The 23,555-nt window shown below is 47.9% G+C and overlaps 3 protein-coding genes across 5 annotated transcripts in view; all 3 read left to right on the top strand.

Annotated features, from left to right (window-relative positions):
* Positions 1–23,555, top strand: part of LOC309517126 (NACHT, LRR and PYD domains-containing protein 1-like) — a 36,961-nt gene that overhangs the window by 9,313 nt on the left and 4,093 nt on the right. The gene's annotated exons all lie outside the window — the stretch shown is intronic.
* Positions 359–2,473, top strand: LOC309517147 (uncharacterized protein). The gene is made up of 2 exons (XM_082196231.1): positions 359–906; positions 1,436–2,473. The coding sequence occupies exons 1-2, from the start codon at positions 630–632 to the stop codon at positions 1,864–1,866; spliced, it is 708 nt and encodes a 235-aa protein (XP_082052357.1). The 5' UTR covers positions 359–629; the 3' UTR covers positions 1,867–2,473.
* LOC309517114 (uncharacterized protein) lies at positions 15,871–19,727 on the top strand. The gene is made up of 3 exons (XM_082196170.1): positions 15,871–16,224; positions 16,774–18,378; positions 18,535–19,727. Exons 1-3 carry the CDS (start codon positions 15,948–15,950, stop codon positions 19,614–19,616), a joined length of 2,964 nt encoding a protein of 987 aa, XP_082052296.1. The 5' UTR covers positions 15,871–15,947; the 3' UTR covers positions 19,617–19,727.

Raw genomic sequence — 23,555 nt, 5'->3', positions numbered from 1 at the left:
CTGGTGCGGAAAATTTCTTGCACCCCCCATTGATTTTTTTATTTTTTATTATTATTTTTGCCTGCAAAAATGGTTTGACTTCATTTCATATTTTCTTACAAAGGAATGTGGATTCTGGGGCTCTGATAACAAGCAGGCGACTGTGGACAGATACTGTGGACTTAAATCTTCAGGATGGATTGTGTTTTGGCTTGTGTTATTTTATTTATAGCAGGCACGTCCAACTCTCAAGAGACAGTGGCAACTGGCAGTGACAAAAGTTGCTGAACTCTTTTTTTCGGGGGGGGGGAGAGATCGCGGGGCCTCCGAGGAGGCTACCTGCTGCCCTACAGCTACACCTGCCTTGCTCCGCCCCTGCCAGAGCGCCTTTTGTAAGCAAATGTTTATAATGGGAGAAACCGTCTCTGCCCAGCGTGCTAAGAAAACAGACAGAGAAAAGCGCGAGAGCCTCGGGGGAGCGTTTCCGGCACCTTTTGGAGCTTTCACTCAGGCCACGCCTCTCTCCTCCCGCTGCACCAATCCGAGTCCTACATCCCCATCCCCCACCCCACCCCAGGCACGATGCTTGCTTTCAATTTTGCAGCTTCCGTGAAGCAAGTTTCATTTCTTGCTGGCACTGAAGGAGCGCCATGGCGAGGAGCGCGGAGGACCGCCTGCTGACGTGCCTGGAGAACTTGAACGAGGACGAGCTGAGGAGGTTCAAGGCCAAGCTGAACAGGTTCCCCATCTCCAAGGGCTACGACAACATCCCCCGAGGGCGGCTGCAGAAGGCGGATGCGCTGGACCTCAAAGATCTGCTCATCAGCTACTACGCCGAGGTGTACGCCGTGCAGCTGACCGCCAAGGTGCTGAAAGCCATCAACTGCAAGGACCGCGCCGAGGAGCTCCTGAAAGCCACCGGGAAAAGTAAGTAGCGGCTGGGGAGGGAGCGCAGCGGCCAGGCTGATCTTGCGCCCCTGGCAGAAGCGTTCAGATTGCGCCCCCTAGCCACGGAGAAATTAGCTCTCTCCTCCAACCCTCCCCCTTCCACCCATTCAATTCCTCACGCATTATTATTACTAATATTATTTATTAGTACAAGGTTTCCGGGAGCTTCGAAGGACCCTCCAGCGCAGCCAGCAGGTAAAGCCCCTTCTTGCCTGGGGTCCACCCCTTTTCGACTCCCCTGAGCCCAGGAGAGCTCCCCTCCGCGCCCTAAGCCCCCCCCCCCCGGGTGTTTCCTTTCCTGATTTAGCAGAGGAAGATTTTCCTGCACCTTTGAAAGGGAGTTGCCGGCAGCTTCCCGGCCCCGCTTGATTCCTCTGAGCGGCCAATGCCCCCCCCCCCCGGTTCGGGGCAGCCGTCGGCGGATCTTCCTCCGATCCCCTGAGGGCCCTGGGTCAGTCGGTTCCGCGGGACAGCTGCTCCAGCTCCCTTCTTGTCCTTCATCCTCCAGGGCTCAGGATGCCTTGCAAGGGCCAGGGGAAGAAGGTGCCGCCGGCGCAGGCAGCCGGGACAGGACGCGCACCCCAGAGTGGACGCACAGCCCAGAGAGGAGGCGCAGCCCACCGAGGATCGGGCGCAGCCCAGAAAGGAGGCGCAGCCCCCCGAAGATCGGGCGCAGCCCAGAGAGGAGGCGCAGCCCCCCGAGGATCGGGCGCAGCCCAGAGAGTACACGCAGCCCCCCGAGGATCGGGCGCAGCCCAGAGAGGAAGCACAGCTCCCCGAGGATCGGGCGCAGCCCAGAGAGGACGCGCAGCCCCCCAAGGATCGGGCACAGCCCAGAGTGGAGGCGCAGCCCCCGTAGGATCGCTAGCAGCCCAGAGTGGAGGCGTAGCCCTGGGAGGACCGCTCACAGCCCAGAGTGCTTTCTGGCGACCCATTTAGCTTTGGCCCTGGCAGCGGTGGATACTGAGGATCGCGAGGGGGGGTCTGGAGGGGAGCGAAACTTTTGCCTCGTCCCGAGTTCGGCGAGTTGCCGCGAAATGAGATACTCCGGTGGTTTAAAGCGGCAGTAGAGTAAAGGTGGTTGAGGTTCATTAGCGCTTTTGCTACATTTTGGGGAAGGGGGACGACTTACTTAGCAAAACTGGGGAGTGGGCTCTTCCACTGAAAGCCTCGTCTTGCCGCATAACTGCCCTTTTCGCTTCTCTCTCGATCTCATTTTGTAACTGAACCAGGAAAACCACAACACAATGGCAGGAAATTGCCTAAGTCTCACAGTTTCCTATGTAAGATTTTTAACCTATCACCAAGCAGTTACTGCTAAACAGACCTGCTGCACAATTGTTGCTGTCGCTGTTTTATTATTATTGCAGTAACAACATAAGGCCCCGGGGTCCCTTCCAACTCTACAGTTCTAGGATTCTAGGATTTTTTTTATTTTTTAAAAAAATCATCTTTATTGGTTTGTCATAAATTCTCAAAAATCTTTCTCATACATGTCAACATCCACAATAAGCAAATAAAATCTCAAAACATTCAACATTCAAAATGTGTACTTAAATAAAAAAAGGGAGGGGATCCTCTACATGCGGCTGTAGGGGCTACGGAGGAATCCCACCACCGTCCGAACTATGTATAGCGCATGTGCGGCGTCGCTATATACAGTGCATGCTGCACATGCGCGCTGTGTAGCAATGCCCCACCCAAGGTGTCATGATGCCATCGTTCACCCCTGACTTTAGCACCTCCTGCTGGGTGCACCGTTGGGCAAGGACAAGACCCAAGAGCCGCCTTCTCCCCTGCTGCTCAGCGCCCTGGGGGGCTTGCAGAAGTCGGATCTGGGGAAGTTCAAAGGTGGATTCCACGTGCTCCCGCTGCGGGGGGGGGTGGGCGGGTTTGTCTGGATTCCCAGCATGGGCGCAGCCAAGAGGGGCCAGGGGAGCAGTGTAGGATGTGAAACACAAGAGCAGTCAAGTACAACATTCCTAGAGTGAACATGTTTACACATGGGGAGGAATGTTTGTCCAGCCAGCAGGTAAACTTCCTGTATCCTTCTGGGCTGGGACAGACTTCCTCTGCATGTGACTAGAGGTGGGTGTGGCCTCACCTGTGCAGGTAATGACAAAAGCACAGGGCAGGGCAGCCATCTCTCTCTCTTTCACCGCATCGAAGAAACAACATCTACTAAGCCAAAGATGCCCTCTTGGCTTCCAACCAAGAGAGGACAAAGGGACTGTCTTCTTATGAGATAGATTCCAAGTGTATGTTACTTCATTAAGCTAAGTCTGCCTTCTGGGATCCGATTGTGAACAGAATGTGAGTAAACTCTTTTTATACTTTTGTAGAAGACTGTGTCGTGTCTTATCTTTTATGAGGGAATAAAGGGGGAAATACCAGAACAGTTATTATAGAGGCTTTAGCGAGCCTGAGCAAATGCATCCCGCTGCAAAGTTTAAAAATAAGGGGAATGTTACTCTGCTGAATTGTGGAACTTGTTAACACAAGTTGGATAAGGATATAATCAGACAATATATCCTCTCCTGCATCCCTGAACATTCCCACAAGCAGGTGCCCCCCAATCAATACAAATCAATACAAATCTGAAGTTCTCCCCCCCCCCGTGGGAATGTTCCGGGATGCAGGAGAGGATATATTGTTTGATTATAGCCTTTCCAACTTGTGTTAACAAGTTCCACAATTTTAGCAGAGTAGCATTCCCCATTTTAAACTCACAGCGGATGTGTTTGTTCAGGCTCGCTAAAGCCTCTATAATAACTGTTCTGGTATTTCCCCCTTATTCCCGCATAAAAGATAAGACACAACACAGTCTTCTATAAAAGTATAAAAAGAGTTTACTCACATTCTGATCCCAGAAGGCAGACTTAGCTTAGAAAAGTAACATACAGCCGGAAACTATCTTTCTCCTTATGAGATAGTCCTCCGTCCTCTCTTGGCTGGAGGCGCAAGCACAAGAAACACACTTTTCTAATAAACAAAAAGCCTGTCTCTTTGTATGCGATTTCTGTATGTAAAGTATAAAACTGATCAATGAACTCTGTATTTGCATGCTACCGGCAACCGACCAATCAGAAGCTCAGGATTTTGCCAGCTAGCCAATTGCAGTTACTGAACAGCGCCCCTATCGGGCAGAATTCAGAGCCTGCAGAGCAGCTCTTGATACATTGTATCTAAGACTGTGCCAAAATGTTTCCTTTTAACCAAACAGCTCAGAAAAAGATACCTAGCTTTAGAAATTACCGTATTTTTCGCTCGATAACACGCACCTGACCATAACACGCACATAGTTTTTAGAGGAGGAAAACAAGAAGAAAAATTCTGAATGAAACAGCGGATGTATCATTTTTGTGCTTCATGCTGTGGCCACAGACATGTGTTTTGACGGTGAGTTTGGGGTAGCCCAGTGCAAAAATCCTGAGAATCCATGTGGATCTGTGCTTTGTAACCACGTTTTTGCACCATTGTGGCACCAGGCGACAGTGGGTGCGTGATTTTTTTGGTGCAGGCTGTAGCCATGGACATGCTATGTGATCTGATGGTGAATTTGGGCTGACCCAATGCAAAGATCCTGAGGATCCATGTGGATCCATGGTTTGTAACCACGTTTTAAGTGGGGAGGGAAGGAAAAACACAGAAGGGACAAGGAGCACGAGAGGAGTGTGCGGAGAAGCAGCTGGCTAACAATGCAGGAGAGGGATTTAAGGGGAGGGAGGAAAGGAAGGCAAAAGATTTTTGCCTGATTTTTGCTCCTGTACTCGGGCCAGTCGGCTCCAGGGACCACACATTCGCTCAATAACACGCACAGACATTTCCCCTTACTTTTTAGGAGAAAAAATGTGAGTGTTATAGAGAGAAAAATACAGTAATATAAAATCAGTACTTTGACTGATTCTTTCAATTCCAACGTCATTTTAACCCTCAAGGAAAGGACTCTTTTTGCCTTTATCTCCCACCATGACTGCAGAAGCAGGATCTCATGAAAGCACCAGGAGTTGGGCGTCCCGTCATCAGGGCCCGCGTCTCCCAAGCCTTCCTGGGGCCCTCAGGGGAAAGGGGAGGCCGCCGGCAAAACAGCACAGCTCCCCCACCCCCAGAGAGCAGCCCGGGAGTACGGGGCAATGGCGCAAAGACTCACTCAGTCTGAAATTTCTCTGGACACGGTCCACCCCAAGGCAACCACTTTCAAATCTCAACCATTTCATGGTGGCAGAAGCGGTGGCTGGCAATATAGGTTTCCTTGTGAATAAGCCTTCGGTTGAACCCGGTTGTTGTTGTTTCCTCCCCCCTCCCCCCTTGAAGGCTCTCCTCCTGCCTCCTCCTCCTCCTGCACCTGCACCTACCCCTGAACCCACCTACACTTTAGCTACAATTCCCAGATATCAATCCCTCTTGCAAGGGTGAGCTGCACGGGGGGCGGGGGGGCGCAATCTGCTGCACACTGTGGTGTTCGCTGTGGGGACAGCTGCGAAGGGAGCCCAATCCGCCTCATGCTGCGGTGTTGGCGGCAGGATGGGTGATCCCCACGCACTGCATTGGTGACAGCTGGGCAATCCCCCGTGACCTGCGTCATCGTCAGGGAGGGAGGGCGATCCGCCATGCATTGCAGCAGTGGGCCGAGCCCCCTGCAGTGTGCCTTTTTGTCACCCCTCTCAGGGATGGCACCCGGGGCTGCCTGCACCCCCACCCCTTCATACGCCCCTGCCCTGAGGGCAAGGAAATGTAAAGACTGTTATTGTTCTTTTGGTGGTGGGTACTTATGAGGTGTTGGGAAAGGTGTCTGGAAAAGTCAGCAAACGTTGAACTTGTGGGTCATGTGGCCAGCATGACTAAGCCGCTTTTGGCAAACCAGAGCAGCGCACGGAAACGCCGTTTACCTTCCTGACAGAGCGGTACCTATTTATTTACTTACACTTTGACATGCTTTCGAGCCACTAGGTTGGCAGGAGCAGGGACCAAGCAGCAGGAGCTCACCCCGTCGCGGGGATTCGAACTGCCAGCCTTCTGATCGGCAAGCCCTAGGCTCTGTGGTTTAACCCACAGTAGTAATGATGTATAAGTGATGCTGGGTGAAATGTATTCTGGGGATTTGGGAAAAATTTTAAAAGTCAATGTTGCCCCATGCTCGAGGTTCTTACTCTCGTGGGGACCTGTTGTGCAACAATAAAGATCTTGGTCTACTAACAGCTGTTTTGCTCTGGTTTTTGGCTGGAACTTCCTTACTTTCTGACCACACATACCCACGGCCTCAGTCCCGATGAGCTGGGCAGTTGAATAGCCTCTCAACCCAGAATTTTCCTTATTAGAAGGAAATCAGTGTGATTATTGGATAGATTTCTACCCAAAACTTTGCCTTCTCTCTCTTTTTTTATGGGGATAAAGCTGGCTTTACCTTAAAGCGCCTAATTGTTTTCCTCCCCTTGGTTGCTAGTTTGCTTATCACTCATAGTTGGAAAGAGGCCATGACTATAACATTGGAAAGTCCACCCAAGGGCAGGGCAGGGGAGCTAACTTGAATAAAATATTGGCAGGGAAAAGGTAAGCCCCGCCCTGCATAATTGATCACATGATGTGGTACATGTCAGAATCTGCGTTCGACCGAGCTGATAAAGCTCATCCTCCTCCGGCCGAGTCCTTCGGAATCGCCCTCTGACATGATTAACGACCTGAGCCTTTGATGAGGCTCAGGCACATTCCCATTCAGCAGAGAATCAAAGCAGCACGCGGAAGTGATGAGATTTATGGCTACATCGCTATGCTTTATTTCTTACTACGCAGACAGAAAACACATTCTCTCTCTGTGAGAGCAGAGAGCAACTGAAACAAAACAAAGGAACAGGAAACCAGTAACGTCACATCCGTCTCCCGTGAGACTTCCAACACCCTGGAATGTCTCTGGAATGTAAACAGAGTCTTGTGACTCTAAGCAGCTGCACAGTGGCACAAACAGAAACTAACAGTGCATGCACACCATTTGAATGACACAGCCCATCAACTGTGGGCGGTGGGGTGGGGTAAGGCTCATATATTTTATTGGGGGCTGCCGAAGGGACCTGGGCACCCAGAACTTCGCTCCTATAAGGCAGGGTGAAGTGTCTGCCTTAGGCAGCATGATCCACAGATACAGCAGATCCTGATGTAGATCTTTATTCTTGGTTCTTGATGTCAAAATTCACTCTTCCCTGATCAGGACGGGTGACATTTTGTAGTTCACCTCAGGCAGTGCCATAGCTGGGGGAGACTGACTAGCTAGCCAGGTCTTTTGCCCCAGAGGAAACCTCCAAAGGGACGCCACTGAAGCTCCCAACCTGTGTGTGTGTGTATGCAAATGCACATGGGAGTGTGCCAAACTGGGTCTTTGATCTGAGTGAAAGAAAGCCTAGTTTCTTCAACCTCAGGTGCCAAAATGTCTTGAGAAAGATGATACAGAAAGACTCTGTATATTGCAGGGTCTGAAAAGCTCACCATCGCTTGAGAGTACTCAATGTGAGGGCTAATTTGGTGGACTTTGCTGCCACCTCGTGGACTTTTGATATGCATATAAGAAACAACACTTTGGATTTCCTGGATCCCATCTGCACTGTATGTTTACAATGGCATCTTACCACTTTAAACTGTCATTGGTCCCCACAAAGAATCATGGGAAGTGTCATTTGTTATGAGTGCTGAGAGTTGTTAGGAGACCTCACAGAACTATAATTCCCAAAGTTACCTGGGAAGTGGGATTTATTGTTTTTTTTATAAAAAAAATTATTAGTTTACATCCAAAAAAAAGAAAAAAACAAGCAAAAAACATATTAGTTTCACATCAAAGTATTACAACATAATCACTTTCAAGACTTCCTCCAGCTTATCCGTAAATCATCCGTAGTTATAATTAAAGTTACGCATTTCTTGATTTTATATTGACCTTATTTATATCTTTCTTTCTATTCCCTTTAGACAATATTTCTTAGCCTTTCACAGTGCTTCTTTAAATCCCATTAGCGTTATCTGTCCCTCACTTATATATTCCAGATATTCCACAAATTTCCCCCAGTCCTCGATGAACTTTTGGTCTCTTAAGTATCTAATCTTTCCTGTCAATTTATCCAGCTCCGCATAATCTAACAACTTCATTCTCCACTCATCCACAGTCGGTATTTCCTGCTGTTTCCATTTCTGGGCTAGTAACACTCTTGCCGCTGTTACTGCATATTGAAAAAATTTGCAATCTTTTCTTTTTATCTCGTTCCCTAATATCCCTAACAGAAAGACTTCTGGTTTCTTTGTAAACGTATATTTTAGAATCTTCTTTAATTCATTATATATATTTTTTCCAGAAGTCTTTCACTTTCTTGCATTCCCACCACATATGGTAGAAGGAACCCTCTTTATCTTTGCACTTCCAGCACTTGTTACATATCTTATACATTTTTGCTAGTTTTACGGGTGTCATATACCACCTATAAAACATATTCATGACATTTTCCTTTAACGTCATACATGCAGTAAATTTAAGACCCTCCTTCCATAGTTTTTCCCAGTCCTCAAATTGTATGTTGTGGCCCACATCTCTAGCCCAGTGAATCATTACCGACTTGACTTCTTCATCCTTTAAATTCCATTCTAGCAACAACTTGTACATTTTGGATAGTGTTTTCCCATCATTATCTATGATTTCCATCTGAAATTTAGAGTCTTTGTCCGCATATCCATGTTCCTTACTGTCTTTCCTAAACATTTCATTTATTTGAAAATAATGTAACCAATCATATACATAGTCTTTAACCTGCTCATATGGTTTCATTTTCCATTTTCCTCCTTCTTTAACTAACAGTTGACTATATGTTATCCATTTACTTCTCATATTAGTTTTCTTTACACTCAAAACTTCTAGAGGAGATAACCAGTGTGGCACTCTAAATTCTAATAAGTTTTTATACCTATCCCATATTTCAATTAGAGGACCTCGGAAGATGTGGTTTTCGAAACCTTTATGGACTTTCCTTTTCTTGTACCATAGGTACGCATGCCAACCAAATCTGTTGTCGAACCCCTCTAAATCAAGCAGTTCATTGTTTTCTAGTTTAACCCAATCTTTCAACCAGCAAAGGCATGATGCCTCATAATACAATTTCAAATCAGGCAGGGCAAAGCCTCCCCTTTCCCTTATATCTGTTAACAGTTTAAATTGAATTCTTGGCTTTTTGCCCTGCCAAATATATCTTGAAATCGCTCTTTGCCACTCTTTGAAGACTCTATTCCCCTTAATTGTGGGGATAGTCTGAAATAAGAACAACAATTTTGGTAGCACATTCATCTTAATTGTAGAGATCCTTCCCCAAAATGACAATTTCATTCTTCCCCACACCTCCAGGTCCTTTCTTATTTCATTCCACACTGGTTCATAATTATTCTTGTATAAATCTATATTTTTAGGAGTTACCCATATTCCAAGATATTTAACCTTTTTAACCACCTCTATCTGTGATTGTTGTTGCATTATTTCTATTGCACTTTGGTCCATATTCTTGACAATCATTTTCGTTTTCCTCTTATTTAATTTAAAACCTGCCACTTCTCCAAACTGTTCCATTTCCTCCAATACTTCTTTTACTGTAGTTGTTGGCTCTTCGATCATTATTACCAAGTCATCTGCGAACGCTTTAATCTTATATTCATTTTGTCCAACTGTCACTCCTTTTATTTTCTTATTTTGTCTAATTGTATTCAAGAGGACTTCTAACACCGTTGTAAATAATGGTGGTGAGAGTGGGCATCCCTGTCTTGTTCCTTTCTGTATCTTTATTTCTTCTGTAACTACATTATTTATGATCAATTTAGCTTTTTGTTCTGTATAAATTGCCTTTATCCCATTAAAAAAATCTTTACCAACTTCCATATGTTCCAGATTTTTCAACATAAAGTCCCATACTACATTGTCTAATGCCTTCTCTGCATCCACAAACATCATTATGGCTTGTTTATCGTTCCTGGCAGACAGATATTCCATCATGTTAATTATATTTCTTATATTGTCTTTCATCTGCCTGCCTGGAAGAAAACCTGCCTGGTCCTTATGAATAATTTCTAATAGTATGTTCTTCATCCTCTTTGCAAGAATTCCTGCAAATATTTTATAGTCTGTGTTCAGCAGTGAAATCGGTCTATAATTTTTGACTTGGGTTAGATCTGAATCCTGTTTTGGAATAAATGTAATGTATGCCTCTTTCCATGTTTCCGGGATTTCTCCTTCTCTTAGAATGTTATTCATCACTTCCTTCAATGGCATCATCAAAATAGATTTCATCTCTTTGTAATAACACGCGGTGAATCCATCTGGCCCTGGAGCCTTCCCCCTTTTTAAATCTTTTATTACTTCTTTTATCTCTTCTATTTCAATTGGGGTATTCAGTTGATCTTTTTTATCTGTCGGGATCTTCTGCACCTTTTTATCTTTCAAAAATCTCTCTATTTTCCTCAGATTATTCCTTTCCTTATTTTTGTATAGCCTTCTATAATAGTCCAAGAACCCCTTTCTGATTTCTTTCGGGTTGGTTATCTCTTCTCCCTCTAATGTAATTTTATTTATTGTACTCTGTTCCTTTCTTTTTTTAATTTGCCATGCAAGCCATTTTCCTGATTTGTTTGAGAATTCGAAATTTCTTTGTCTCAGTTTTTTGATATTCCATTCCACTTCTCTATTTATTATAGTAGCGAACTGAGCTTGTAGGACTTTAATATTTTCTTTTATTTTCGAGCTGTTTGGTTTCTTAATTAGTTTTTGTTCGTTGTCCATTATCTGCTTCAATATTTCTTCTTTTCCCTTTTCTCTATTCTTATTTTTAATTGTGTTCTGCTGTATGAAGAATCCTCTCATTACTGCCTTGCTCGCATCCCAAACCACTTTGGTCTTTGTACCTTTATTACAATTGTCAACAAAGTATTCTGTTAACTTCTTTTGTGCTTTTTCCACAATTTCCTGGTCGTTCAGAAGATAGTCTTTCAATCTCCATCTTAAAGTTCTTTCCTCAAAACTTTTCAATTCAAATTCTATTGGACTATGATCGGAAATTACTTTCGGTTTAATTTCTATTTGTTGGGTTCTTGGACTCAGTTCGCTCGAAATCCAAATCTGATCTATCCTTGACATCGACTGATTCGGTTCGGAGTAGTAAGTAAATTGTTTATCCAACGGATGTCTAAGACGCCAAATATCTATCAAATTACAATTTTTTATCAATGAAAAAAAAGATTTTGGTAACTTCCCTTCTTTGCTTGTTCCTTCTCTAAGTCTATCCATTTCCAGCAAAACCACTCCGTTCATATCACCCATTGATATAATTTTCTGATCCATATATTCAAATAATTTTTCTTCTAGGGTTTTGTAGAATTCAGTCTTATTACCATTTGGTGCGTAAATCCCGACTACAATCAAGTTTTCTCCTTGCCACTTGATTCGAACCGCGATTATCCTTCCCTCTTCATCTTTGAAAATTTGTTGAGCTTCAATTTTGTTTTTAATATACAAAACCACTCCTCTTTTCTTCTCCTTATCTGAAGATGCAAATTCATTTCCCAATCTTTTATTGATTAAAATTTTTTTGTGTCTTCTTGCCACGTGCATTTCTTGTAAACAAATAATATCCAAATTTTTCTTTTTTAAAAATTGTTCAATTTTATTCCTCTTCTTTTTTTCATTCATCCCATTAATGTTCCAATTCCAGATTTTTAACGTCATGATGTCCAGATTTTAAATAAATTTTATTTTTATTTTTATAATTTAGCTGATTCTTCTTCCTCCTCCTCTTCTTCTTCATCTGTATGCTTTCCGTTCTCTCCCTCTTCTTCCTCTGGTTTTGATTCTCCTGGTGATCTTCCCTCTGCTCCTTTGGTTCTGTCCACATCTGATCTTAATTCCTTATATTTTCTCAAAAATTTACCAGTTTCTTCTGGGTTTGTCAGTCTGTGTCTCTTGCTTCTATACATAAATGATATTCCTTCCGGGAACTCCCATCTAAATTCGATGTTATTTTTCTTCAATGTCTGTACCAATGATTTATAAGGATCTCTTTGTTTAAGTAGTCTAATTGGTATGTCTTTAAAAATGATTATGAAATTCCCATCCATATTCAGCCTCTTTTCTCTGTTCTTCTGTAAAATCATGTTTCTCATTTCTCTATCTTTAAATATAATCAGACAATCCCCTGTAAATCTTTTTGCTTTTGTTGTTTTCACTCGCATTCTAAATGCATTCTGAACATTTTTAGCCATTTCTTCCACTGGCAGTTCCATCCATTTCGCTAGTTCCACTATCAGTTTCTCTTTGATATTTTCTCCTTGTGTCTCCGGCACGGCTCTGAGTCTCAAATTCACTTCCCTTTGCCGCAATTCATTCATGGCTATTACATCCTTCATTTCCTCTTGTGCTTTATTTAATTCCAACATCTCTACTTTAATCCTTTCTTCTTCCCGTTTAAGATCCTTCATTTCCAATCTTGTCTTCTTTAATCCCTCCTCTACAGATTGTGTTCTCCTGAACGCTTCTTTTATTTGCCCTTTCAGTTCATTGACTGTTTCATCAATTTTTTTATCCATTTTTCCAATCTTGTTATCCACCTGCTCTAATTTAGACTCTAAATTCTTTTCACTCTGTTTAATTTCCGCAAACATTCTTAAAATATCTGCCTTAAAGTCTGTTTCTTGTTTTGACCCTTTCCTTTCAGCAGGTGTCCCCCCATCAGTCGCTTTCTTCGATGGGTTTGACATTTTACTCTATTATATCCCACCAATACAATAGCAACCTTTTGCCACTCCCTCAAGATTTATCAATTTAACACTTTTCCAATTATTCAATTTCAATTTTACAATTCTACAATTTTACAATTTTAATTATTCAGTCATCCAGTTTTACCCTCTTAATATTGCTATTAATGGTCCTTCAATTATATATATATCACCATGAGTCAATACGGGATTCTCGCAGTGCCGTCTTCTTGCCTCCACTCAGGCTAATCCACTGGAAAGAGAGAAGCTTCTTCCAGTTCTGAAGCGTTATATATGATAAGCATCCAAGTAAAGAAGAAAAGAGGAAATAGTTCAAGGTCCAATTTCACAAGTAACAAAAAGTGACACAGTTATAAATCTAAGATACTCAAAGTTCAAATTTGTGTCCAATATCCAGTATTATATCCAACTTCCAACAAGTTTCTCCAAAAAAAAAAACAAAAAAGAGGAAAACAAATTATACTGTCTTATTCCAACCACTAGAGGTCTCAAAACCTCATTGGTGTAGCGTTGTTTCAAAAAAGATAGAAATATTCTATTTCTCCAACAATTCAGTCTCTTATATATATCAAGGATTCCAAAAAGAAATAAAACCCCCAAGGAGTTAAAAATAGAAATAGTTTACCACAACCAATACAAGTGTAATTGTTCTTTAATATTTCGTCTGCTCGCTGTACTTAAAAGTTCTTAATTGCGTCGAAGCCTTCTCTTCCGTTTCACTGTCCTTTGTTCTTTGAAAACGAAAGTGGAGAAGCGCTTCCTCCTTATATTTATGCCCTCCGTTACACCAAGGTTTTTAAATTGCAAAAGTTACTCTTCTGTTCTCCCTTATCTTCGATAGTATCTTTGATATATTGTATCCTCCTAAAAAGTTACTTTTTAGAAGAGTTCATAGAGGAGAAAAAACAGTAGCCGCTAAGGCAACTCACTTTCACTTTCCCAGCTCTGCAAGTAGCGCTGCGTCAAAGTTGATTTCGGTTTACGGCTTAACTCCGCAAACTTCTTCTTATTTCTCCGTGACTTCCTTGTTGTTAAATCTTCAAGTTTTCAAATAATTTAAAGCCGGAGTCCTTTAATTTGAGAGCGTAGCGCTTTCTCAGCAAGCTTGGGGCTTCGCTATTCAGAGGTGGATAATGGCTTCCCTCGACCCGCGGATCCGCTCCGCCGTTCTCTTCACTTCTTGTGAAGCTACCTGATGGCCGGGCTGACCGCTTCTGGTCCCGCCAGGAACCTGACCTTCTGGACACCCACCAGAGGTATTTTGGGGGGCTACCGCACCCTGTAGCACCCCTAATCCTCCAAAATAGCCCGGGATTTACCTCACGGTAAAATCCCCGCTTGCGACGAGATCGCGCTGCACCGGAAGTCCCCTGGAAGTGGGATTTATTGTTAAAGGACACTGGGAATTGCCATGAGAGAATCCCATGCCAACAGGAATTTAACAAGGTTTGAACAAGCTATGCTGAATGCTGGTTTGAGGGAGAAAGTGAGATAGTATCACAAACTTCCTTGACAAACAAAGCAGGCTATTAGTAGGTTTAAAGAAAGTATGGAAAACTGGCTTCCAAGCAGTGATTGATGAAGAAAGATGCTATAAATGACGGTCCAAAAAAGGAGTTAAAACAGTATTGGGAAATATTATGGAAACGTCTCCTAAGGCATTTAACTGCTGCGATAGAACACTGGCTCAATTTTCTCATTTGTCATCTAAAGTTAGTGCAAACTGTTGTTGGGGCTGCAATAGTAAATGTACACACTACCAGCTTTAGTGGGAATGCAATTTTTTAAGCCATTCTGAGCTAATGTTCATAACAAACTGGTTAAAACTGCATTGCTCTTGCATCTAAGCTATTTTTATTGTCGTTATTTGTAAGACCAAATTCTAATATTAAATTTAAAGAACTGCTAACTTTCTTATTCATTGTTACAAGACAGACAGTAGTTTGTAAGTGGAGAAGTCTGGGAAATCTAGATCTGCCTGCTAGGTTCAGGAATATTTGGACCATTACAATTTCAGAGAAAATTTGCCTCGAGAGACAATGGAGTGAACTTCCAGGACACTTTTGCAGGGTAAAGAAAACCACAGACCTTTTTCACCACCTTGTGGAACTTTATTTTATGTACAGCAGGCAGCAATTTGCAAATACAGTACGTTTATTAATAAAGGTACCCCTGCCCGTACGGGCCAGTCTTGACAGACTCTAGGGTTGTGCGCCCATCTCACTCAAGAGGCCGGGGGCCAGCGCTGTCCGGAGACACTTCCGGGTCACGTGGCTAGCTTGACAAAGCTGCATCTGGCGAGCCAGCGCAGCACACGGAATGCCGTTTACCTTCCCGCCAGTAAGCGGTCCCTATTTATCTACTTGCACTTGGAGGTGCTTTGGAACTGCTAGGTTGGCAGGCGCTGGGACCGAGCAGCGGGAGCGCACCCTGCCACGGGGATTCGAACCACCGACCTTTCGATCTGCAAGCCCTAGGCACTGAGGCTTTTACCCACAGTGCCACCCGCATCCCCTACGTTTATTAATAGCTGGTACAAAAATTTAGAATGTAAAACTGTAATGCTCTTGATTCAGGACTGACATTATGTGAATGTGTGTTTTGTTTGTATACAATCTGTGGCACTCCAGTGTTGGAAACAGTTATTTTTGTTTCTTTGCTGTATGCTTTCTTAATCCTTAATGAAATGCAAAAAAAAAAAAAAATGCTACGGGGTCAGCAGTGCAGGTTCAATGTACAGTACAGTTATACCTCCTGTTGCATTAGGTTCATGTTGCGTCTTTTCGGCTTGCAAAGGTGGCAAACCCAGAAGTGTATACTTCCGAGTTTCGTCGCGCATGCGTTTTGGGGGAGCCAGATTTTGGGGGAGCTAGAGTTATTGAGCTTTCTTTGGCGGGGGGAGATCGCGGGGCCTCCGAGGAGGCTGCCTGCCGCCCTACAGCTACACTTGCCTTGCTCCACTACTGTCTAGGCGCCTTTTGTAAGCAAATGTTTATAATGGGATAAACCGTCTCTGCCCAGCTTGCTAAGTAAACAGACAGAGAAAAGCGCGAGAGCCTCGGGGGAGCGTTTCCGGCACCTTTTGGAGCTTTCACTCAGGCCACGCATCTCTCCTCCCGCTGCACGAATCCGAGTCCTACATCCCCATCCCCCACCCCACCCCAGGCACCATGCCTGCTTTCAATTTTGCAGTTTCCGCGAAGCAAGTTTCATTTCTTGCAGACACTTGAAGGTGCGCCATGGCGAGGAGCGCGCGGGACTGCCTGCTGACGTGCCTGGAGAACTTGAGTGAGGGCGAGTTGAGGAGGTTCAAGGCCAAGCTGAACGAGTTCCCCGTGCGCAGGGGCAACGCGAACATCCCCCGAGGGAAGTTGCAGAAGGCGGAGACGCTGGACCTGGCGAACATGATGGTCAGCTTCTACACCGAGAAGTACGCCGTGCAGCTGACCGCCAAGGTGCTGAAAGCCATCAACTGCAAGGACCGCGCCGAGGAGCTCCTGATCGCCACCGGGAACAGTAAGGAGCGGCTGGGGAGGGAGCGCAGCGGCCAGGGCCGTAGCTAAGGGATCTTGCGCCCCTGGTAGATGCGTCCAAAACTGCGTCCCCTAGCCACGGAGAAATTAGCGCCTCTTTCCGCCTCTCCTCCAACCCCTCTACATGCCACCCATTCAATTCCTCAGGCACTTCACCTTGTAATGAATTCCTTCCCAGACAATCCTATATTTAAAATATTATTTCTTAATAAAAGGTTTATGGGCGCTGCAAAGGACCCTCCAGCGCAGCCAGCAGGTAGAGGCCCTTCCTGCCTGGTGCCCGCTCCCTTTCGACCCCCCTGAGCCCGGCAGAGCCCTCCTTCACCCCACCCCCCAAAGCCCATTAAGAGCGGGGCCAACTTTCGTTTCATCTGCTTTTAAAAGGGCGTTGCCGACAGTTTCCTCTGAGCGGCCAAGGCCACCCGGTTCGGGGCAGCCGTAGGCGGATCTTCCTCCGCTCCCCTGAGGGCCCTGGGTCAGTCGGTTCCGCGGAACAGCTGCTCCAGCGCCCTTCTTGTTCTTCCTCCTCCAGGGCTCAGGATGCCTTGCAAAGGCCAGGGGAAGAAGGTGCCGCGGGCGCAGCCAGCCGGTAGAGGACGCGCAGCCCAGAGAAGACTCGCAGCCCCCCGAGGATCACTCGCAGCCCAGAGAGGAGGCGCAGCCACCCGAGGATCGCTCGCAGCCCAGAGAGGACGCGCAGCCCCCCCAGGATCGTTCGCAGCCCAGAGAGGATTATGGGAGCATCTGGGCGACGGGGCCGCGAATCAGCCCGAGTACCGGGAGGTGCTGGGCGCATCCGCAGAGCAGGAAGCGGTGCTGGGAGTGGAGCTGCTCCGCCAGGAGGCCGATTGCGCGCCCCCCTGGCCTGCGCCCTGGCCGTTGACTTCCTCGCAACCCTCAACCAGCGGCTTATCTCATCTCGCTCTGGCGGCGGCGGATGCTAAGAATCGCGAAGATGGGTCTGCAGGGCGCGAAGCCCAGAGAGGATGTGCAGCCCCCAGAGGTCCGCGCGCAGCCCACAGAGGACGCACAGCCACCCGCGGATCGCTCGCAGCCCAGAGAGGACGCGCAGCCACCCGCGGATCGCTCGCAGCCCAGAGAGGACGCGCAGCCACCCGAGGATCGCTCGCAGCCCAGAGAGGACGCGCAGCCACCCGAGGATCGCTCGCAGCCCAGAGAGGACGCGCAGCCACCCGAGGATCGCTCGCAGCCCAGAGAGGACGCGCAGCCCAGGGAGGACGCGCAGCCACCCGAGGATCGCGCGCAGCCCCCCCAGGATCGTTCGCAGCCCAGAGAGTATTATGGGAGCATCTGGGCGACGGGGCCGCGAATCAGCCCGAGTACCGGGAAGTGCTGGGCGCATCCGCAAAGCAGGAAGCGGTGCTGGGAGTGGAGCTGCTCCGCCAGGAGGCCGATTGCGCGCCCCCCTGGCCTGCGCCCTGGCCGTTGACTTCCTCGCAACCCTCAACCAGCGGCTTATCTCATCTCGCCCTGGCGGCGGCGGATGCTAAGAATCGCGAAGATGGGTCTGCAGGGCGCGAAGCCCAGAGAGGATGTGCAGCCCCCAGAGGTCCGCGCGCAGCCCACAGAGGACGCGCAGCCACCCGAGGATCGCTCGCAGCCCAGAGAGGACGCGCAGCCACCCGAGGATTGCTCGCAGCCCAGAGAGGACGCGCAGCCACCCGAGGATCGCTCGCAGCCCAGAGAGGACGCGCAGCCACCCGAGGATTGCTCGCAGCCCAGAGAGGACGCGCAGCCACCCGAGGATTGCTCGCAGCCCAGAGAGGACGCGCAGCCACCCGAGGATCGCTAGCAGCCCAGAGAGGACGCGCAGCCACCCGAGGATCGCGCGCAGCCCAGAGAGTATTATGGGAGCATCTGGGCGACGGGGCCGGGAATCAGCCCGAGTACCGGGAGGTGCTGGGCGCATCCGCAGAGCAGGAAGCGGTGCTGGGAGTGGAGCTGCTCCGCCAGGAGGCCGATTGCGCGCCCCCCTGGCCTGCGCCCTGGCCGTTGACTTCCTCGCAACCCTCAACCAGCGGCTTATCTCATCTCGCTCTGGCGGCGGCGGATGCTAAGAATCGCGAAGATGGGTCTGCAGGGCGCGAAGCCCAGAGAGGATGTGCAGCCCCCAGAGGTCCGCGCGCAGCCCACAGAGGACGCGCAGCCACCCGCGGATCGCTCGCAGCCCAGAGAGGACGCGCAGCCACCCGAGGATTGCTCGCAGCCCAGAGAGGACGCGCAGCCACCCGAGGATCGCTAGCAGCCCAGAGAGGACGCGCAGCCACCCGAGGATCGTTAGCAGCCCAGAAAGGATGCTGGGAGTTTCTGGGCGACATGGCTGCGTGGAAACAGCGGCGGGACGAGGCGTCCGGGTCTCTGGTCCACAATAACCAGCAGCTGCAGGCGCAGAACCAGCCCGAGTACCGGGAGCTGCTGGCCGCACCCGCAAAGCAGGAAGCGGTGCTGGGAGTGGAGCTGCTCCGCCAGGAGGCCGATTGCGCGCCCCCCTGGCCTGCGCCCTGGCCGTTGACTTCCTCGCAACCCTCAACCAGCGGCTTATCTCATCTCGCTCTGGCGGTGGCGGATGCTAAGAATCGCGAAGATGGGTCTGCAGGGCGCGAAGCCCAGAGAGGATGTGCAGCCCCCAAAGGTCCGCGCGCAGCCCAGAGAGGACGCGCAGCCCTCCGAGGATCGTTAGCAGCCCAGAAAGGATGCTGGGAGTTTCTGGGCGACATGGCTGCGTGGAAACAGCGGCGGGACGAGGCGTCCGGGTCTCTGGTCCACAGTAACCAGCAGCTGCAGGCGCAGAACCAGCCCGAGTACCGGGAGCTGCTGGCCGCACCCGCAAAGCAGGAAGCGGTGCTGGGAGTGGAGCTGCTCCGCCAGGAGGCCGATTGCGCGCCCCCCTGGCCTGCGCCCTGGCCGTTGACTTCCTCGCAACCCTCAACCAGCGGCTTATCTCATCTCGCTCTGGCGGTGGCGGATGCTAAGAATCGCGAAGATGGGTCTGCAGGGCGCGAAGCCCAGAGAGGATGTGCAGCCCCCAGAGGTCCGCGCGCAGCCCAGAGAGGACGCGCAGCCCTCCGAGGATCGTTAGCAGCCCAGAAAGGATGCTGGGACTTTCTGGGCGACATGGCTGCGTGGAAACAGCGGCGGGACGAGGCGTCCGGGTCTCTGGTCCACAGTAACCAGCAGCTGCAGGCGCAGAACCAGCCCGAGTACCGGGAGCTGCTGGCCGCACCCGCAAAGCAGGAAGCGGGGCTGGGAGTGGAGCTGCTCCGCCGGGAGGCCGATTGCGCGCCTCCCTCTTCTGTCGGTTGCCACCCTCAACCAGCGCTTGTCTCATCTCGCCCTGACGGTGGCGGATGCTAAGGATCGCGAAGGTGGGAAACTTTTGCCTTGCCCCGAGTTCGGCGGGTTTGCCGCCAGATGACATAAGCCGCTGGTTGAAAGAGGCGGTAGAATAAAGCTGGTTGAGTTTCATCAGCGCTTTTGCTACATTTTGGGGGAGCGGGGGTCTTAGCAAAATTGGGGAGTGGGCTCTTCCACTGAAAGTCTCGTCTTGCTGCATAACTGCTATTTACGCTTCTCTCTCCATCTCGCTTTGTAACTGAACCAGGAAACCACAAGAAAATGGCAGGAAATTGCCTAAGTCTCACAGTTTCCTATGTAAGATTTTTAACCTATCACCAAGCAGTTACTGCTAAACAGACCTGCTGCACAATTGTTGCTGTCGCTGTTTTATTATTATTGCAGTAACAACATAAGGCCCCGGGGTCCCTTCCAACTACAGTTCTAGGATTCTAGGATATCTTTTTTTTTTCTTCTTTTAAAATTCATCTTTATTGGTTTTTCATAAATTCTCTTTCTCATACATGTCAACATCCACAACAAGCAAATGAAATCTCAAAACATTCAACATGTGTACTTAAATAAAAAGGAGGGGGGAGAGAAAATTGTGTTGTTTGTCTACTTATTCTGTTACTCTATCAGCATTTAGCTTCCCTCCACCCCAGACTTGGATCCTTAGTTTTCTACTTTATACGCATTCCCAATTATATCATCTGTTTACCATAGTTTCCACTGTTTCCACTAGTCTTTACAGAATTGGTCTTGTCCAGTCAAAAATTTTAAATCTCTGCAGTGATCTGTCAAATATTTTTTTGTATTTACTCCAATTGTTGTTAAATTTTTGGTACTCTTGGTCTCCTAACTGCCCTGTCAGCTTATCCATCTCTGCCTATTCCATCAACTTCATTTGCCAGTCCCTGCCGGCGCCTGGGGAAATTTGAACACTCGTTCCCCTAAGCATGGTGATATCACCCCCCCCCCCTTGTTTCTCGGCAGTGCTATTTTTACTCCACTTCTGTTGTTACTTGTTAATTTAAAATTTTAATTTCATTTAAAATCTGATTCAAATTTAGAGACACACAAACACACACTTCATTTATTTTTAAATTGTCCCATTTCTTTTAAATTGTCCCATTTCTTCACCCTGCTCATCGTTGCAGAGAAAGATGGTGAAATGTGTGTTGTCACCTGGTACTCAGCAAAAATATATGCTCTCCTCCCAATCAGGAAAAATTGATGCTAAGTGATCTGCCCTAATTGTGGTCTGAGATGAGCCTGTGCTAAGCCCCTCTAGTGGAGATCATAGAGTCATAGAATGACAAGGCAGGTGGGAGATTACTTACCCATGTTTGCTAATATGATTTTTGCTGAGGAAGTTATGGTTTTGACAGAATCCACACACTTTTAGTGACTTTTGCTGAAAATCCAAGCGGTAAAAGCATATAGTGGCAAATTAATTAACTTATCGTTTATTGTCCTTTAACACACATCAGGTAGACTCACTAAGTGAGCCATCTTTGCTGCCCTGATATCTCCAATCTGTTAATCCCTGTTGTGAATACCATTCCCTGCTCACACCTCCCAGCTCCTTTCAAAGGAATATAGTTTTTTGTCATGACAGCAGATGATCTTGTAAATTGTTTTGAGGGTTTTTCAAAACTCCCATCAGCCCCAGCCAGCAAGGCCAGTGATCGGGGGTGATGGGAATTCTAGGGCAGAATAACAATACATTTTATGAACTAAAATAAAGTTTTGAATACACAACTTTTGATGCAAAACACTCTGGTACAAGGAACCACCTTTGCCTCTTCTTCTTGTCATTCCCATATTTCATTCCATTTCATCAGACAGTTCTTGTCAATATTCCCTAAGATGTGCCAACTCAATGTGAATTTTTATGAAACTGGGGGGGAAACCATGCTTCATCAACTCAGGACTTTGTTACATATAAAAAGGATATGGAAAAGGAATGTTTGTGAAGTGATATTCTATGTGCCTTACAGATGGATTTTAGTAAATGTAACCTTCCCAATTCCAAGCTTCTTGTGTCCTCATTTGGTGAGAAGGTTGGGTGGAGTGGGGTTCAGCAACCCAGGAATGTCCCTGGAGATCAGTTCTGAGAAATTCAGGACAGGCAGTTCTCATTGTGCAACAACTGCCAGCAAATGCATCCTTGGATTTCCTCAAATCTATTATTGGGCTGGTCCCAGAGTATGTTCTGAAGGCACACGAGGCTACAAAAATGATACAATTATGCACTAGATAAAATAACTAAAATACCTTGCTGAAGCTAAGCAGGTCTAAATCTGGTCAGTGCCTGGATGGAACTATAATACAATCTTGGGTTTTATGCGGCTGCGCTCCACTCACTGCTCGCAGGAGGAGCAGCCGCTGCAGCAGCGCCGACGCTGCCACCGACCCCTGGCCGGGCACGGGCAGCCTCCGCACCCCGCCGCCGACGCCATCCCCTCGGCCCAGCCACAGGCGGCAGCTGCTTCTGCCGACTGGGAGGGAGGAGAGCTCCAAGGGGCCTCGCTGCGCCTAAACCCTCCGAGAGGAAGCCGGCGGGCGGGCGAGGGTCTCCCGGCAGAAGGAGGCGCCACTGGCTCCGGCTCTCAGCGCAAGTCTCAGCCGGGGGGGGCAAGGACGGAGCATGGCTGGAAGCCCCCGGATCCGGCCGGGAGGAGGAGAGGTGCTCGCCAAGCCCGCCGGCTTCCTCTCGGAGGGTTTAGGCGCAGCGAGGCCCCTTGGAGCTCTCCTCCCTCCCAGTCGGCAGAAGCAGCAGGAGAGGAGGGGGCGGGCAGGCACCCGAGGGGAGGGGGCTTCGGCTGCCTCAGCCCACGGGGGCTCCGCAAATAATAAATTTAATAAATTCCTGCTGAGCCTTTGGGGGGGGTCCTTGGCTCCTTCGCTCGCCCCCAGCCCCAGTGGCGTAGCATGGGGGGGTGCAGGGGGCGGGCGCAACATGGGGGGCGCTCGCACTCAAGTGTTAAAATCCATGGGTTAGGGGGCGCAAATTACTTGCCTTGCCCCGGGTGCTGACAACCCACGCTACGCCACTGCCTCTTGCGTCCGAAGACACCGGGTGGTAGCGGCAATTGCTAGGCAGACCGGGTTCAGGACCCTGGCAGGCCGGATATGGCCCGCAGACCGTAATTTGAGGACCCCTGATCTAGGCCAACCCCCTGCAATGGAGGAATATACAGCTCTCCCATACAGGGAGCAAACCTGCAATCTTGGTGTTATCAGCACCACACTCTAACTAACTGAGCTATCCACATAGGAAGCTGCCTTACACCGAATAAGACCATTGGTCTAGCTCACACTCAGTATTATCTATACAGTGGTACCTCAGATTAAGTACTTAATTCATTCCAGAGGTCCGTACTTAATCTGAAACTGTTCTTAACATGAAGCACCACTTTAGCTAATAGGGCCTCCTGCTGCTGCCGCACCGCCGCTGCACGATTTCTGTTCTCATCCTGAAGCAAAGTTCTTAAGCCAAGGTACTATTTCTGGGTTAGCGGAGTCTGTAACCTGTTGCAGCAGCCCTGGATATGTTGAACAGCCCAATCCTGGATGAAGAACAGTACCAAAAAATCTCTTCAAGGGAAACTAACCAAGAAAAAAATGAGGGAAGTCTACTTAAAATCACAGTATTATCTTGGAAAGTTAATTTAATGTTTTGGTGGTTCTTGTTTAATGGTGTTATCTTACCATTGCACCACATCGAGCGGGAAGATCCCCAGTCGCTACGAGGCTGCCTAGCCCGACACACCACCACCTGCCGAACCATCCTTTGTACAGAATTTGTATCCAGAAATGACCATAGAATCATAGAATCATAGAGTTGGAAGAGACCACAAGGGCCATCGAGTCCAACCCCCTGCCAAGCATGCCCCACCTGTTCTCTCCATTCCACCAGATTTTTAAATTTGCTTTTCATTCAAATTGGAAGAA

This window comes from Podarcis vaucheri (genome assembly GCF_965113315.1).
Source record: "Podarcis vaucheri genome assembly, chromosome: 13".
Taxonomy (NCBI): domain Eukaryota; kingdom Metazoa; phylum Chordata; class Lepidosauria; order Squamata; family Lacertidae; genus Podarcis; species Podarcis vaucheri.
Note: the sequence above shows the minus strand (reverse complement) of the source record. Positions and strands in the feature narration are given on the sequence as shown.

What these genes read in the sequence shown, in the direction of transcription:
- LOC309517147 (XM_082196231.1), top strand. Translation starts at nt 630, where the DNA reads ATGGCGAGGAGCGCGGAGGACCGCCTGCTGACGTGCCTGGAGAACTTG. An exon ending in CCTGAAAGCCACCGGGAAAA is followed by an intron (nt 907 to 1,435) that starts GTAAGTAGCGGC and finishes TTCATCCTCCAG; the next exon opens with GGCTCAGGATGCCTTGCAAG.
- LOC309517114 (XM_082196170.1), top strand. Translation starts at nt 15,948, where the DNA reads ATGGCGAGGAGCGCGCGGGACTGCCTGCTGACGTGCCTGGAGAACTTG. An exon ending in CCTGATCGCCACCGGGAACA is followed by an intron (nt 16,225 to 16,773) that starts GTAAGGAGCGGC and finishes TTCCTCCTCCAG; the next exon opens with GGCTCAGGATGCCTTGCAAA. An exon ending in AGGATGTGCAGCCCCCAGAG is followed by an intron (nt 18,379 to 18,534) that starts GTCCGCGCGCAG and finishes CAGCCACCCGAG; the next exon opens with GATCGTTAGCAGCCCAGAAA.